Genomic DNA, 17,541 nt, shown 5'->3' with positions numbered 1-17,541 from the left:
TGATGTGAGTACAGCATGTGTCTTAAACCCTCTTTGGACTGGAAAATTATAATTAGAACTCAAAAAATAGCTTAGTGTTGAATTCTTTGGTATGTTGAAGACACTTTTGTAGTGCAGATATTCCCATTAAAATATTTTTTGTAAGATTAAACAATTCTTGTATATGCTTGAACTTTCTTAAAATATGTTCATTTCATACTATATGAATGTACATTTTTTATGAATCAAATATTATTTTCAAAAGCACCACTACAGGCCCATGAATTATTTCCTCACTTTTGGAGTTGATGCAATGATAAGATGTAAATCACAGAGATTTTGTTAAATAAATTGTTTTAAACTGCACGTTATTGCATATGAGTATGGGTCCTATTTAAAAAGTTGCTTATGTGCTGGGATGTAGCTCAGAGTACAGCACCAGCCCACACACACAAAAAAAGAAAAAGAATCCAGAGGTAGATTTCGCTCAAAAAGCCTGGTGTTTGACCGGACCGGACCAGCCCCCCCCCCAACCTGGTCTTCCCACCTGAGCTCCTGTGTGGTCAATATGGCATTATCTTGCACGTTCCTCGAAGCCTTGTCTATCCCTTCTTTACAGTAATTGTCTCTTCCTGGCAACAAGATTTTTTTTTTTAATTTTATTTTTTTTTATTGGTTGTTCACAACATTACAAAGCTATTGACATATCATATTTCATACATTAGATTGAAGTGGGTTATGAACTCCCAATTTTACCCCAAATGCAGATTGCAGAATCACGTCGGTTACACATCCACAATTTTACATAATGCCCAATTAGTAATTGTTGTATTCTGCTACCTTTCCTATCCCCTACTATCCCCCCTCCTCTCCCCTCCCATCTTCTCTCTCTACCCCATCTACTGTAATTCATTTCTCTCCTGGCAACAAGATCTTCTGTTGAAATGTCTCTAGACCAAAGACAGTAGCCTATGACTGGGTCCAATTTAAACACACCAGGGAAAGCAGTTCATGCAACTACTAACATTACTTTTAGTCTTATTTTCCTGCTTTCAAATGCAGTTTCTAACCTGAGGTTTGAATTATTGAGGAAAGCCAGGTGTGGCGGCCACACCTGTAACCCCAGCAACTCTGGAGGCTGGTGCTGAATTAAGACCAGCCTGGCAACTTAGCAATACCTGTTTCAAAAATAAATAAGAAGGGCTGTGAACGTGGCTTGGTGGTAAAGCACCCCTGGATTCAATTTCCAAAAAAAAAAAAAAGAATGGGGAGAGACATAGAGTTAAACAGGTACACAAACTTAACTTTCCTTCAATTTTGACTTATTTAAATACAGCAACCCAGATGTATCTGCCAAGACCTTTCTAACTAAAGCTATTTTCCTAACAGAGCAAGCCTCAGGCCACCCTGTATGCCTTTCAACAGGACCTACCACAAGGTCTGCACACTGTCCATTTGATAATCTTGTTTACTGCCTGTGATATCAGGGTCAGCTCGTCCCACTAAGAGCTGAAGTGAGGGGTTCCTTCCATCTGAAGTACACAAGCACCACCTGGAAGGTGTTTCTGTAGCCAAAACCCAAATTCGAATCTTTGGTACCATTAACAAAAGTTACAAGCCAGGGACTTTGAACAAACTGATGAACAGGCCTCTGTAATGTTTGTAAACAACTAACTGATTTTAATCCATTAGCAAATGCCTGCCTGGTTTCCCGAAGTCCACCTTTGCACAGCTAGATGTCATTCCACCGGATGCAGGACCACACAGGGTCTGCTCTGGCCTGGCACCTGATACCGTGAGCTCCTGGTGCACCAGGGCAAGTGTGCCTCCCTGGGGTGCTCTCTTGACAGTGCCGGGAGCTCCCTGATGGCAACAGTGGATGCAGGGAACAGCCGTGGTGAGCACAGGTAGAGCCCCGGGTATGGTGCTGGGAGCCCTGTTTTCTTGCCCTTCACGGCACTGGTCCAGATGGAAATGTTTGTCCCTCTCCTTGGGGCTGGCAGTCTGTCTCTTACCAGAACAGTCTCAGGACACACAGGTCAGCGGTATTTATTCAGAATGATGGGACATGGTGAAAGACCAGATCAAAATGTATCAGGCACCAGCTACGTGACACTTCTCTCTAGAGATTAAAAAACTTAGTGTCTGCCCTTAAGCATCACTAATACTAGATGAGACATGCACATAAAAGGAAATATGGACATGGGTGTGAAAAAAGATCAAACTGAACACTTAAGATTGGTGTAAGGGGGCTGGGGCTCAGTGGTAGAGCACTTACCGTGCATGCACGAGGCACTGGGTGTGATCCCTGGCACCACATAAAAAAATAAATAAAATAAAGGTATTGTGTCCATCTACAACTAAAAATATATATTTAAAAAAAAAAAAGATTGGTGCAAGGTGGGCAGTGGCACAGACCAGTAACCCCATCTATTCTGGAGGCTGAGCCTGGGAGTTCAATAACCAGCCTGGACAATATAGGAATGTTTTGCAATTTTTTGTTTGGTTTGGTTTGGTTTGGTTTTGCATTTTGTGTCTTTAAAGGAAAAAAAAAAAAAGATGAGTGTAGCTCACATGCTTCATGTGTCTCCTATCGCCACTTCTAAGAAGGGAGTGAATCACAATGAAAGGCCGTGCACTCTGCTAAACAGAGCATGCCTCAGTGCCAGGTGGAGAGAGTTCCATGGGGATGTAATCTGAGGTTTCAAAGGGAAAAGGAGAAAAAGGTACATTGTCTACATTCTCAACAATGCAGGTGACTTTTGGGGGGAGGGTGTGGTTACTGAAGATTGAACTCAGGGGTCCTCTACCACTGAGCTCCACACACAGCTTTTTTCTTTTATTGTGAGACAGACTCTCACTAAGTTTCACAGGCTGGCCTCCAACTTGCAATCCTCCTGCCCCAGCCTCCTGAGCTGCTGGACTGCACATGCGCACCTCCATTCCTGCAGAAGTGACTTTTCACAGTTTGATGATGTTTTGAAGCTCTGTATGTAGTTCGTAGTCAAAGGTTTGCAAGAGGAATTCTTAGATTTCCTTAATTTTTCTTCATAGAGTGCAGTGGCATTTTTAAGGAGACAATGTTATAACCCTTTCAAATGTGGTCATGTGCAAGACTATGTGACTTCAAGTCCCCTTTGTGGCTCACCTCTGTATGTAACCTCAGGAGCCCCCAGTGAGGTCGTTCTGTGGCAGCCCTGGACGTGGGCCAGGCGGCCAAACTGGAGGCAGCCCAATGCCTGCCCTGGAGGTGGGGGGAGACCCACCAGCATCTCAGGACAGTGGCTCAGCACGGTTCTCCCACCACTTCCTCTGGAAGGCAGTGTTTAATTGCGTTCTGGAGCAGAACCTCAGATGTGCTTTTTGTCAACCTCTCTCAACTGTTTCTGCTCATACAGGTTATTACCATCTGAATACATTCTCCCGGGCGCCTCCGCCCCAGTGCATCCATTTTAAGTCAATTGCTTCCTACACCCTGCATCCTGGGTGCCAGTTTAATTTCGGCCTTGCTCCCTTCTCCAGGGAGCTGAGTCTGCCTGGAGTGCTCAGCACCAGGTGCCAGTGTCAAATCAGCAGGGCCATCTGGGTCAATGCTGAGAGCACCGGGGCCTGGGGAGCAGCCGGCTGTCAGCCCCAGGCCTGAGCGCCCGCCACAGGCAGGGACTTCTGTTCATGTTTCCTCCTGGGGTAGGGGGACTCGGGGCGTCCTGCCCTCGTGCTCTCTACCACGGCCACCTTGGAGGCCAGTGCCACTGAGCCAACCTCCTCTCTTATTCTCAAACCGGCCTCAGCTGGGGCAGACCCTCCCTCCTCCAGCCAGGAAGGCAGTGGCAGCTACAAGGATCCACACTACCATTCTCAAGAGGCCACCAGCTTCTCACTGCCCTGTCACCTGGGTCCTAGCTCTGCAGTGTCTCTACGGGCACAATATAACTCTCCTCCCACACAGGCTTTGGTCATCTCTCAACTTCCATGTTTTATTTACATCACGATGACTTCTACTGTCTTCTCTTTGGAAAGGAGGCCCCCCATTTCCTCATTTTCCAGTTGGCCCTTTCCCCAACCCTGTAGGACTGGGGAAGAAGAAAGAGGGAAGGTAGAGGTTAAAATGAAGAAAGAGAAAAGACAGGCATGGTGGTGCACACCTGTAATCGCAGCTGTTCGGGAGGCTGAAGTGGGAGGATCCCAAGTTCAAGGTCAGCCTCAGCAATTTAGGAAATCCCTTTCTCAAAATTTTTAGAATTTTATCTCAAGGGCAGAGTGCTTGCCCCTGCCTGTGGGAAGCCAGGTTCATCCCCAACACACACACACACACACACACACACCAGAATCAGGCCTCTGCTCTTCGGCAGGACAGTAGCATTATCCAGTCCGATGCATTCAGGAAGGAAGGTGGGCGGTGACCTCAGCTCTCAGCCCGCCCAGTCCTCGTGTGCTTTTGTTATGCTCGAATTAGGGACCCCCAAAAGACCACCAGAGACCCAAGATCGATGCAAGCAGCAAAGAGGTGTTTATTACGAGCTAGCTCGGTCCTCTGCGTGCACACAGCAACTGGTGACGATGAGAGGCCCCGAGCCCAGGGTTTGCAGCATTTTTATACATTCTTTGAAGAAGGCAGGGACTTCACATACATCGTAACCTCTTTTAGCAAACCATCACACACCGGCGGGAAAATCAAATAACAACTCTAAAACATGATTAGCACATTCACTGGCAGGAACAAGTTGGGTAAGGGAGATTGGTTACTACAAGAGGGGTATGCATTTGAACTGATTGGTTTAAGCCAAGAGGGGTGTACATGCTGAACTACATGGTTTCCCAACACGTTATCAACCACCATAAACTACTGGGGGGTCATCTGGCATCCCAGGTATTTCCCTGTCTCATGCTGATTGGTGGCTGCTAGGGGGCTGCTATGGATCCCCACCTAGCCTAAGTCAGGGACACCTGGGGCAGCAGATCTCTCCTGTTATTTGTAGATAAACCACTTAGCAGGGTGGGAATGTGCCTAGGAGTGCTCTGTGGGTCTTTCCAAGGACAAAGGTCAGTCCTTGGACAGGCTTTGCTCTGAGGTAGAGGCTGGTTTTTCACTTTGTTCTGCCCTGAGCATGTGTCCCCAACCCAGGGGACAGGCATCAGAACCTGCCGCTGAGCGTACATGGCTTTTCTTGCAGCTTCTTGGAGAGAATCGACAGTGTCAGCCTGGTGGACTACACTCCCACTGACCAGGTAGGCAAGCAGCACCCTGTGCAAGCCTGTGGCCAACTTCCCAGAGACTCAGTGACCGTTTTAAAACAGGTTAAGAAAAAAATCCTTCAGATGCCTGCTGCATGCTCACTGTGCATGCCAGTGTCCTCAGCCTGTCACCAAGCCTGAGCCCCTGCTCCCGGGCCTGGAAAGAAGCCCAGGCAGCAGGAAAGCCAGGCTTCAACTCCCCTTTGTGGATGGGGCCTCTCTGCTTTGGGCCCAGTGGGGTCCCATAGGACACTGCAGGTGTGCCCGACGGTCTCCCTTGGATTGAGCAAACTGTAGGCACAGAGGCTTCAGGCATGTGCAGAGACGGGTGCCCAGGTGGCTCAATTCCACAGCCACCAGGCCTTCCAGAGCTGGTGCGCCCCAAGGAGGATAGGAGGGGATGCATTCAGGCCCCCCCAGAGCTGCATCCCTGGGGCCTGAGCCTGGGGCCCCTGGAGGCTCCCTCCTCTCCCCTCCCTGGAAGCCTGAGGTCCTCTCTCTCCCTTAAGGTCCCTCTCTCCCTGAAGCCAATTCCAAGGGCTTAAAATGATCTGCAGCCTTCTGGGCTTCCTAACCTCAGATGGATCCCTTAGGCCTGTCCTAAACACTCCTCCTTGTGTAAAATGGCAGGACCACCTATCTCGGTCCAGAACGGCAGCACAGTGAGCGCTTCATCAACATCACAAAGGTGGAGCTGAAGAGAAGACCCTGAGGTTGCCTGGGAAGCAGAGATGTCCCCTTAGTGAAACCCCCTGGCTTTCCATCCCCTGGGGACCATGTCATCTTAGATCTTAGAGAAAAGAGATATTCAAGGAAGGAAGGGAGCAAATCTGTAATCGAGTCTTATGGTCCCTGGTTTGTGAATGCAGAGTTACTTTCTCTCCGAAAGTATTCTTCACCCAGAGCTGAACAGGAGCAGAGGTGCTCTACCCAGAGGCGAGTGCTGTGACTCAGTTGTCAGGGGCAAAGCAGTCGCAAGATGTTCACCACCGGGAATGTTTTTGAAAAAAGAGGAGGCTGAGGCAGGAGTTCAAAGCCAGCCTCAGAGAAAGTGAGGCACTAAGCAACTCAGTGAGACCCTGTCTCTAAATAAAATACAAAATAGGGCTGGGATGTGGCTCAGTGGTTGAGTGCCCCTGAGTTCAATCCCTAGTACCAAAAAAAAAAAAAAAAAAAAAAAAAAAAAAAAAAAAAAACAGAAAAGAAAAGCACAGTTCTCAAGTCTTTGGGACCAAATCTATACATTCACTGTGGATTTTCCCTGGAGGATAAGACAGAGCGTTCATCTGAGTCTTTAGCTATTACTGCTTTTTTACAGTAGAAATTGTCCTTTGAAAGGGTCAGTCACCATGGTCACAGCAGGGCAGGGCTGAGCTGGCTTCTCTCTCCTTGCTCCCAGGACCTCCTCAGGTGCAGGGTGCTGACATCGGGAATTTTCGAGACACGATTCCAAGTGGACAAAGTGAATTTTCAGTGAGTATGTTGTTCAGAGGGGAGCCTCAGGTGGGATGGAGGGCGGGGTCCCAGGACCCCGCCCTGGGGCTGGAGGGGCCTGAACGAGACTGATCCTTTCAGGTGAGGCTGTTGGGTGAAATCTGATCTCAAGCCAGGGTGGGCATCTTGCATCTTACCACCTACTTTCAAGTAGTAGTATTCTGAAGTGTTCCCCTAAAGGAAAGGGACATTTCACCCTGGTCGCAGGTTTGACTGGCCCTTGGATTAAATCAGGAATTTGAGAACTGAAGCCAGCAACCTCTTTTGTACCACCCCCTGAGGAGCACTTCCCCCTGTCCCCCCCACTGGGAGGACACTTTCTGCTGTCCATCTCGCTGAGGGGCTCTTCCCCCTGTCCTCCTCCCTGCGGGGGCTCATCCCCCTGTCCACTCCCCTGAAGGGCACTTCCCCCTGTCCACCCCCGTTGGGGGCTCTTCCCCCATCCACACCCCTGGGGGGGCTCTTCCCGCTGTCCATGCACAAACTTCACTGAATGAACCTATTTCTTTGTTTTCCTCCCTTGAGACCCTCAGTTGATTCTCCATCCACAAAGCCGTTTGCACTGCCCATCCTAGCCCCCTCATATTTCCCACCCAGACCACCTGGATAGGCCTGGCCAGTCTTCTACCTCACCAGGTTGTACCAGGTCACTGTCCTCAAAGTTCACCCAGCTCCCCTGCCACAGTGCCTTTGCTCACCCAGTCCTCCAAGCCCTGGATGCTGCCTGGCTAAGCAAACCCTACAGATCCGTCAAAGCAGCCTTCAAATCCCAGCGCACTGGCTCCTTGGAGCTTCTGCTACATCTGCTGTGCGGCTCAGCAACTTGAGAACATGCTCCTGTCCCCTGCCCACGTCACCTCAGTGGCAAGTCAGTAGTGAGGGCCCTGAGCGGGACTCCCACGATGCCCAGAACTTTCCACGGGCAGGCATGTGCACTTCCTCTGCATTTCTTGAGAACCCAGCAGGACATGGTCAGGCCGTGTGGGCTGGATAAAGCCCGGCTAGGTCCACGCTGTGGTCAGAGCTGTACAGTCATGGAGTGACCCACACCGCAGCAGGTCCCGGGCATGGGGACTTACTAACAAGGAGACGTCCCACTGCAGCAGGGTTTGCTGAACAGTGTTCTGCTCTGCGGCTTAGCTGCTCATCAAGCACCTTAGCATGTGCTAAGGCAAAGCAGGCTGAAATCTGTAGGGTCGCTGATGAGCCTGCCGGGCCAGCTGGTACAGACTGCGTGGTCCCAGAGCCCAAGTCTGGCTTAGCCAGGAGCCTGGGGGGTGTGGAGGAGGGGTGCTAAAGGAGAGATGCTGGGGAGGGGCGGGTGCTGCCTGGAGAGCTGCAGGGGAGGCCCCCGAGGGAGACCTGGGCGGCCCAGGGATCTGGACTGATGCAGGAGGGGACCAGACCCACTGCAGGCCCAGGAAGAGGCCTGCAGTGGCCCAGAGGGACATAGACACAGCTGGGAGGGCAGGGAGCCTTTCTCCCTTGTCCAGGGGAGGAGAGAGACCATGTCTGAGAGCCAGGACAGGTCACCTGAGCTACCCTGGGTGGGCACTTGGCATGTACTCAGAGAGGCCCCCACGTCTGCGTAGGATGTGGTGTGAACTAGAAACCACTGCATTTATAAGGCACCTACTATGTGCCCCTGCACACTGCAGGCTGCTGCCTGTCTGAGCCCTCCCTGAGCCTCCACTGTGCAGGGCCACAGAGGAGGGACAGAGCTGGCAGCCCCACGCGTGGCCCTGATGAGGCAGATGCAGCTTTGTGAACGGGGACATTCTGACAGCAGAGGAGGAAGGTGGGCACGCCCGGGTTCCTGCTGCCCCCAACAGTCTCCCCTTGCTCCCCACAGCATGTTCGACGTTGGTGGCCAGAGGGACGAGAGAAGGAAATGGATCCAGTGTTTCAACGGTGATTTTCACGCACCCTCAGGACCCGGGAGAGGGCCAGCTCAGCAAGCCCCGTGGGACTGCGTTGAGTGGGATATCCTCCCCTACCTAGGATGCAAACTACTGCTTTTTTTTTTTTTTTTTGGTACCAGGGATTGAACTCAGGGGCACTCAACCACTGAGCCCCATCCCCAGCCCTCTTTTATATTTTATTTACAGACAGGGCCTCACTGAGTAGCTTAGGGCCTCCCTCAGTTGCTGAGGCTGTCTTTGAACTTGCCATCCTCCTGCCTCAGCCTCCGGAGCCTCTGGGGCAGGCGGGCACCGCTGTGCCCAGCCAAACTGCAGCATTTTTTATCAGATCATTGTGCTTCTTCCTGAAACACAAATCTCACAAAGAACTTAAGCATCCCAAAGTGACCTCTCTCGGGGGCAACCCGTGAGGTGTACACTGACACCAGACACCACGCATGCAGTGGTCAGTGGACGGCCGGGTCCCTGGCCTGAGCTGCTACCAGGCGTGTGCTTGACCCTGACCCCAGACCACTGCCTCGGTCTAACCACAGGCTTCCCTTTCCTCTGTTCCCCATGTAGACGTCACGGCCATCATCTACGTGGCGGCCTGCAGCAGTTACAACATGGTGATCCGGGAGGACAACAACACCAACCGGCTCCGAGAGTCCCTGGACCTGTTTGAAAGCATCTGGAACAACAGGTCACGCGGGGCCCACGCAGTCTCACACCGGACTGCATGTCTTCTCTTATGAAGAATGTGTTCATGTTTGTTCCCCCCGAAACATACTCTGTCCTCACTGATCGACCCTGAACCATCCTAAGAAGGGCCTCCCTCACCCATCTAGTGTGTGGACAATGAGGGAAGTGCTCAATTAAACACAGAATGTGCTTTGTCAAGACATTTTTCAGACCTGTTTTGAAATCCTGAGATTACATCTGGGGTTCAAAATTGATTTTGTTCTATGCTTAAATTTTAGGAATCCAGCATTTGCTGGCCACTTGCAGAGTGTGGTGATGGTAATCTCAGTGGCTCAGGAAGCTGAGGCAGGAGGATGATGGCAAGTTCGAGGCCAGGCTCAGCAACTTAGGGAGACCCTGTCTCAAAATAAATAAAAAGAGCTGGGGGTGTGATTAGTGGTAGAGCACCCCTGGGTTCAATCCCCAGTTTAAAAAAAAAAAAAGGCACCTACAGGTAACTGAGGGTCTCTAAGAGCCCTTGCATCTCAAAACCACAGCCGCAGCCAGGCTGATTCTACCAACTGCAGGGTGGCCGAGGTGATTGTGGCCGGGGTGCCAGCACCCAGGCACTGCTTACTCACATGGCATTGAGATGTGTCTCCAAGGAGCCCAAGGAATATAAGTTAGCCCTGCAAAAGGCTTGGATCATTGGAAGAGTATCTCTATCAAGTGTCCAACACTGTCTTCAGTTTTGTGGTCTAAGAAGTTAATGGGAAAGAAATCGGGCCACTAAATGCCAACCCTGCCTCTGCTTTGGAGTGGCTGTAAGTTCACCGCTGCTCACCCCCGGGAGGAAGGACACAGTGCTGCAGTTTGGAGCAGGCACAGAACCAGCGGAGAGACAGAGCACTGGCCTGGCATGCACAGGGTGCCCCCTCAGCACCTAGACAACAAAAATAAGTGGTTTTGAAAAAAAAAATGTTCTTATTTTATAAATATATGTGAGAGTAGAAGAAAAGCCTGGTTGTAAAAACATGATCAGTTTAATAGTAATTTTCTCTGGTGTAATTACATTTGAGTCTTTTCTGAATATTTTTCTATAATTTAAGATGATAAGTTATTATCTTAATTAAGACTAATCTAAGATAATAGAAAAATACTCTCAAAATAACCTTTTTATAAAGCTTATGTAGTTTATAACTGGAAGAAGCTATGCACCATTTCCATTTGTGGTGGAAGTGGTTGGGGGTTTTGTTGTGTGTGTGTGTGTGTGTGTGTGTGTGTGTGTGTGTGTGTGTGGTCCTGGGGACTGCCCCCCCTCCCCGGGGGGGGGGGGGAGGGTGCTTTACCACTGAGCTATATCCCCAGGCCTTTTAAAAAGATTTTTATTCCAAAATAGGGTCTAGATAAATAGCTAAGCCTTGCCCCAAATTTGAATCCTCAGGCCTCAGCCTCCCAAGTGGTGGGGGTTGTGGGCTGCACCACAAGCCTGGCCTGTGCTTTAGTTTATAATAGATGACTGTGGGCTGACCAGTAAGCTCGGAAGCAAGGGCCCCCAAGGCGGTACTGATTCCTTGCTTTGCTAGACTCTTTGTGAGCCAGTTCTCAGATACTGTTTCATGAGGCAGAGAGAACAGACCCCTCCAGATGTCCCCGCCCTGTACTGAGCTGGTGGTAGAGATTCAAGGGGTCAGATCTGATGGACATCCTGGCCCCAGGAGGCCACTGCTCCAGAGGAGACCCAGTGAGGGGCACACCAGGCTCTGCCTTGAGCTAATGAGTCGTGATATGTTGTTGTTGCTGTTGTTAATGATTCTTCCAGTGTCAGTCTTCTGACCCTTTATTAGTAAATTACACCACAAAAATCCTACTGTCTCTGTTTAATGAATGAATCTTGGTTTTGGTACCAGTAAATTTATGTCCCCAGTGAAGCTGAATTGGAAAATGCTGAACTGCTCCACTAACTCCCAGTGTTTATCCTGGCTTACAGCTGGAAGGGGGTACTGGTGTACCAAACAGTTGTAGCTCCTGAACATCACTGGGCACGGTGGCACACCCCTGTCATCCCAGCGACTCGGGAGACTGAGGCAGGAGGATTGCGAGTTCCAGGCCAGCCTGGGCAACTTAACAAGACCCTGTCTCAAAATGAAAAAGGGACTGGGGATGTGGCTCAGTGGTCAAGTGTCCCAGGTTCAAACTCCAGTACCAAAAAAATTAATAAGTAAATTTTTTAAAAAAATGAATCCTGTACATTTCCAGGAAGACACAATGTTTTTTAATGTCGGGGCGACCCCAGGGCGGGCCTGTGCCGGGCGAGCGCTCTGCCTCTGAGCGACAGCCCTGCCCGGAGCTTTCTCACCCAGCACAGGTGAAGTCTGTGTCTCCTGCTCTCCAGGTGGCTGCGGACCATCTCCATCATCCTGTTCCTGAACAAACAGGACATGCTGGCCGAAAAAGTCCTAGCGGGGAAATCGAAGATCGAAGACTATTTCCCAGAGTACGCCAACTACACCGTCCCCGAAGACGGTAAGGCTCCAGCACGTCCTTGTGACGGAGGAGTGACGACTTCTCTGGTCCAGTCATTCAAACACCTCCTGAACTAAGACGTCCACCAGTCCCCATTAGCCCTCTCCTCTAGCGCCATCTGAAGTGCTGGCACACAGGCTCAGCACCCTTACCCAGGGACAGGACAGAGGTGCTTCAGACCCCAGGGGCTTTATGATTTGGGGATGTTTGCACCTCCATCATGAGATGGGCCCGGGTCTGACCGTGGAACTCATTGCTTCATGTCCACCTTACACCACGGATTGAGGTGAGGTTGCAGGTTTGTAGCACACCTGTGTTTTGGCTGTTAACTGTTACTTGAGGTCAGACGTGTAATACTCCACTTGTGTCATGTTGATGCTCAAAAAGCTTCGGTTTTGAGGCATCTCAGGACGCTTGACCTGTATTACAATGTCTGGCTTAGGATCCACTTGTAAATGGTTCACACTCCCGTGCAACACAGGGAAGGGCCATTGGGCAGTGGTGCAGCCTGTTATCCCAGTGGCTTGGGAGGCTGAGGCAGGAGGATCACAAGTTCAAAGCCAGCCTCAGCAATGGCGAGCCCCTAAGCAACTCAGTGAGACCCTGTCTCTAAATAAAATACAAAATAGGACTGGGGGTGTGCCTAGGGTCATTTGGGATTGGAAGCTCTCAGTGATGCCCCACACAGCTGAGCTGAGAGCTGGGGGTGCTGCCCTCTCTGCCTGCTACACCGACATGGCCTGCCCAGCCCTCCCTCCAGCCAAGCCTGGCCGGTCTGGAGGGCAGACCTGCCATCCCGCTCCCAGGAGAGTGGCCATGTCCTCATGGACCCTCAGTAGAGAAGGCAGAGTGGTGAGCCCACCTACGCAGCCCAAGTCACAGGAGAACAGATGTCCCACGTGCAGAAATGGGGGGCCAGTCCCAGGACCACAGACCATCTCAGGAGGACCCAGGGCCAGAGTGCCTGCTGCAGCCCCCCTCCCTCCGCCCCTCAGAGCAGGGCTGGTGGAAGCCAGCTGCAGTCACACCAGCAGCCGGTGCCAACCCTCACCCCAGAAGGCCCAGGGCTGCCAGTCTTCCTGTCCGAGCAGGCCTGCGGACAGAGCCGGCTCTGGAGCTGTGGTCAGCATGCACGGAGGTGCGCCCGTTTTATCTGAGTGGAGAGTATCTACCTCCCTCAGCCCATTTTGGCTGCTATGACAAGATACCTGAGACTGTGTGGTTTATAAACATCAGGAATTTCTGGCTCCCTGTACTGGAGGCTGGGAAGCAGCAGATTTGGGGTCTCTGCTTCACAGATGGAGCCTCTGACGGCATCCTCACACAGTGGAAGGTGTGCCCAACCTCCCTGGTTCTCGAGCCCACCTGACCTAATGGCCTTCCAAAGGACCGACCTTTGGAGCTTTGAGAGAACTTGGGAGGGACACACACTTTCAGGCCACAGCACTGCCAAAGAATGGCCTTGTCAGAGGCCCAAGAACGACATGTCAGTGATCTGGGGGAGAAGGAAAGAGCCTTCTGTTGGCGTGGTGGACGCGGTAACCAGGGCAGCCCAGCTCCGGTTCCTCCTTGGTTTCCACCCACGTGTCTCTTTCACCACTTAAATCTCCATTCTTAATTTCCGCAGCGACACCAGATGCAGGAGAAGACCCTAAAGTCACAAGAGCCAAGTTCTTTATCCGGGACTTGTTTTTGGTAAGCAGTATTTTCTAAGTTACGTTGCTCCTTATAATTCACAGATTCCTTAGCCTTTCATGATCTCACCGAGTCTTCCCAAAAATCATGAGCCACGAGAGAAGGTGTGTTCGCTCCCTTCACGGCGGCACACACTGAGAATCAGAGAGGTCAGGTTTCTCACCAGGGTAACACAGCACTCACTTGTGCTTTCTGAAAAGAACAGAACCCTGCTGCACAGGCTGCGACTCCGGCTCTCATACTTTGATACCCCACTTCCTCCACCAAAAGCAGTAACAGGAAAAATTTAACATAAAAATGGACCCGCTCAAATGAAGATATTTTCTTTTTTCTTCATCTTCAACTCTTTGAGATCCTTGCAGATTTACATAAAACATGGAAAAAATGCAAATAATTCCCATCTACTCTATGCAAATTGACCCCAGATTGATAAAATTTTGCCGAATTTGCTGTTTCTATGTATATATGTCTACATTTATTTTTCTCTTGAATAACGAGCTGTGAGTTTTTCCTGGCTTGGAACTAGTGACTCACAAGGAATGCCAAGGGCATGTTCCTGGTGAGACTGCAGGTGCACATGACAGTGGACCTTGTCTCTTGGACAGGTCAGTTTCTTAGCCCAGCCAGCGCAGGAGTGGCCCTTGGGCCACAGTTCAGCTCTCCTGCCTACCCCCCTGGCCATCACACTCCAAGGGCAGGTTGCCTTTTGAGTCCTACACTGATTTAGAAAGTAAGGATGGTAAGAAATCCGTGCCCGGAGAGACAAGAGTTCTCCAGGAAGTGAACAGGCGGTACCAGAAAATCTTCTGCAAATACATAAATCTGGGGCCTGCTGCTGCTCTGAATCCACAGCAGGTGTTTGGTGGTCAGATTCCCAGAGCCTCCCTACACGGGGACATACTGGAAACATCTTCAATAAGACAATTCAGTTCCTAGCAGATCCGGGGATTCTTTGTTTGAGGAGCACCTTGTAAGACCTCAAAATATAAGACACATTAGAAAGTGCCCCATGGAACACTGCTTTAATCAGAATTAAATGTTAATTAAGTATGAAAATGTCGGGCATTGAGATGGAGGTTATAAAAGCCAGGTGGGGTGGTACACACTTGTAATTCAGCTACTTGGGAGGCTGAGGCAGGAGTGCGACATGTTCGAGGCCAGCCTCAGGAACTTAGTGAGACCCTGTCTCAGAATTAAAAAAAAAAAAAAAAAAAAAAAAAAAAGAACCATTTTAAATGTCAGGGGTTGATGCTCAGGGGCAGAGCACGGACCTAGCAGGCTCTGTGTTCTATCCACAGTGCCAAAGACAAACTACACCATCCCCCAAATAAGGGGCATTCAGACCTTGTCTGGACAAACCTTTCCTTCCTTGGAAAGGGAAAAAACCTATCCAGGTGCAGTGGCTCACGCCTGAAATCCCAATGGTTCAGGAGGCTGAGGCAGGAGGATCGCGAGTTCAAAGCTGACCTCAGCAAAAGTGAGGCACTAAGCAACTCAGTGAAGACCCTGTCTCAAAAAATATTCAAAATAGGGCTTGGGATGTGGCTCAGTGGTTGGGTGCCCCTGAGTTCAATTCCCAGTACTTCCTCCCCCCCCAAAAAAAAAAATCAGCTTCAACTGGCAGCCTTAGGTTCTAAGGCCCAATGAGCCATAAATTTCTAGTCCTACTAGAAGTCCTCTGGGAAGGGCAGAGGAGCAAGGGGCTTAGTGGCGGGAAGTCCACTTTGAGAGCCAGGTGCGCGCCCGGTGAGCATCCTCCTTAGATGCACTTTACAGTCATTGCCTAAGGAGGGTGCCAACCACCAGGGTGAGTCTCCGACAAGGCCCTTCCTCCCCTAGGGTCAGCTGGAACCATCTCCACAGGCAGGAGGAACTTGGAGTGAGGGAGCCAGGAGTGGGAGAGGCAGGTGTCCCCCAGGGTCCTGCCCGTCACTGGGAACAATCCTGTCCCTCAGACTGGAAACCAGCTGGGAGTGCCAAGTCAGAGCTGGACTGGCCTCCCAGTGGTGTGGTGGCTGTGGGGTGGACAGCTGCATCCTGGCACCCCAGCACCATGGCAGTCTTCCTGCCTCCTAGGTGATGCCTGGTGCTTCACCAGCTCCCCTGAGCCTTCCTTCACCTTGACCACCGTCTCCTAAGAGAGGGCCCCAGGCATGCAGAGAGCCGGGGACTGCCAGTTCTCCTTGACCAGTTACCACCCTCGTGTTTAGTGAAAGCCAGTGATCAAAGCAGGTGTGCTGCGAGGAGAACTGTGCGAGATTTGCAAGTTGCAACAATAATGTCTCCTTACCCCAGTTTTTTTATTGCCCTGGGACAGGACCAGCTAGTCTGGTGGTTACAGAAAACAGCCTTCTTTTGATTTGTTCTCGGTGCACTTACGCTGTGTGCACCCATAGCTCACCTGGTGCTTTAGGGCACAAAGGATATTTAACCAGCCAGATATGGTGGTGCACACCTGTCATCCAGGTGGCTCGGGAGACAGGCAGGCAGATGGCACGTGGGAGGCCAGCCTCAGCAACTTAGGCAGACCCTGTCTCAAAGTAAAAATTGTTTAAAAAGGCTGGGGATGTGGCCCAGAGGCAGATTGCTCCTGGATTCAATCCCCAGCACTGCCCGAGTGCGCACACAGACACTTGGTTTTGGTGTTCCCAAGTTTAAAAATGAAAAATAGGGGCTGGGAGTGTAGCTCATTGGTGAAGCACTTGTTCCACTCCCCGCACATTAAAAAAAAAAAAAAATGTTCAAGAGAAGCCTGACTTGTGCTCAAATTTAGTCTAACCCACCCCTGGAGGAGTCACAGAACCTGAAGATTCGTTCACTCAGACAGGGGAGGGGCAGGAGGCTCAGGGATTCCCGAGGAGCCCAGAGCAGTCCTGGGCTGCCAGAGCCTGAACAGCAGGTCTCCAAACACTGCTGGAAGCCAGAGCTTTGAAGTCCCTCTGCTTCCTCCTGAGGCCTCTCTGCCTGGCTTGCAGCCGGCCACCTCCTCCTCATTGTGGACTCCCTGTGTCTGTGTCCAATTTCTTCTTGGTAGCACACCACTTGTGCCGGTTCAGACTTCAGATTCAGCCACAGCCCACTTCTCATCCACCCATGCAGCTTCAGGGTGTGCGTGAGCCTGTGACTCTAGGCATCATGATCAGGGATCTTTAACCTGCATCCCCCAAGTTACTGGACAACAAGGTGCTGTGCTCCCAGACTGCCAGGAGACATTCCACTGCCAGCCCAGGGCACCATCAGCAAATGCTGAAGACCATCTGTGAGCAGGAGTCCTTGTGACCGGTGCATTGCCCACTGCTGGACCGCCAGTCACACCAGATGTTTAATAAGCTTATTAAAAGTACGTCAGCTAAGGCCAGTCCCTGGGTTGCACCATGAGCAGTAGACAGGACAGAGGAGAACGTGACGTGTGTTCCAGCACACCATGCTTAGGTGCCCATTTCTGGAAACCTTAGCCTGCCTCTCCTGAGGCTGGACAGCACCTGGGTGCTGTCTCTCCAGCTCAGCAGGGATCACCTGTGGGCAGAGGTAAGCTCCGGGTTGTCCAGGCACCTCCTGCCAGGTGCTCCCGACCCGCCCCGAGTGCATGGGCCCACCCGGCCCTCAGCCCTGGCTCTCTCTTGCAGAGGATCAGCACAGCCACTGGGGATGGCAAGCACTACTGCTACCCGCACTTCACCTGCGCTGTGGACACAGAGAACATCCGCAGGGTCTTCAACGACTGCCGTGACATCATCCAGAGGATGCACCTCAAGCAGTACGAACTCTTGTGAGGCCCACTGTCCCTGTCCCTCTGCTGCCCCCATCCCTTTTGCCACCCCAACGAGTGGCCAGACTGTGTGTTCATCCATCCAAGCCATGGTAGGGTGTAGTGAGTGTCTAGTCCCCTCTGGCTGCTGTCTGTCCTGCCCTGGGTGTGCCCCACCAAGCCTCTGGCTACCTCCACCCCCCGGGTTTAGTTCTGTTGCTTGGTTTTCACTGAACACAACCTCCACCCCCAGATTTGCATTGCTGCAGAACCTCCCACTCA

The 17,541-nt window shown here is 51.2% G+C and overlaps 1 protein-coding gene across 2 annotated transcripts in view; it reads left to right on the top strand.

Moving 5' to 3' along the window:
- Positions 1-17,284, top strand: part of Gnal (G protein subunit alpha L) — a 117,539-nt gene extending 100,255 nt beyond the window's left edge. For both annotated transcript variants that reach the window (XM_026415493.2, XM_026415494.2), the window contains exons 6-12: positions 5,154-5,208; positions 6,614-6,687; positions 8,561-8,619; positions 9,192-9,312; positions 11,686-11,816; positions 13,444-13,511; positions 17,138-17,284. In XM_026415493.2, coding sequence (XP_026271278.2) covers positions 5,154-5,208; positions 6,614-6,687; positions 8,561-8,619; positions 9,192-9,312; positions 11,686-11,816; positions 13,444-13,511; positions 17,138-17,284 — 655 coding nt within the window. The remainder of the gene's footprint in view (positions 1-5,153; positions 5,209-6,613; positions 6,688-8,560; positions 8,620-9,191; positions 9,313-11,685; positions 11,817-13,443; positions 13,512-17,137) is intronic.
- Positions 17,285-17,541: the final 257 nt, after the last annotated feature.

This window comes from Urocitellus parryii, chromosome 13, assembly GCF_045843805.1.
Source record: "Urocitellus parryii isolate mUroPar1 chromosome 13, mUroPar1.hap1, whole genome shotgun sequence".
Taxonomy (NCBI): domain Eukaryota; kingdom Metazoa; phylum Chordata; class Mammalia; order Rodentia; family Sciuridae; genus Urocitellus; species Urocitellus parryii.
This window is presented reverse-complemented; position numbering and strand designations above follow the sequence as displayed.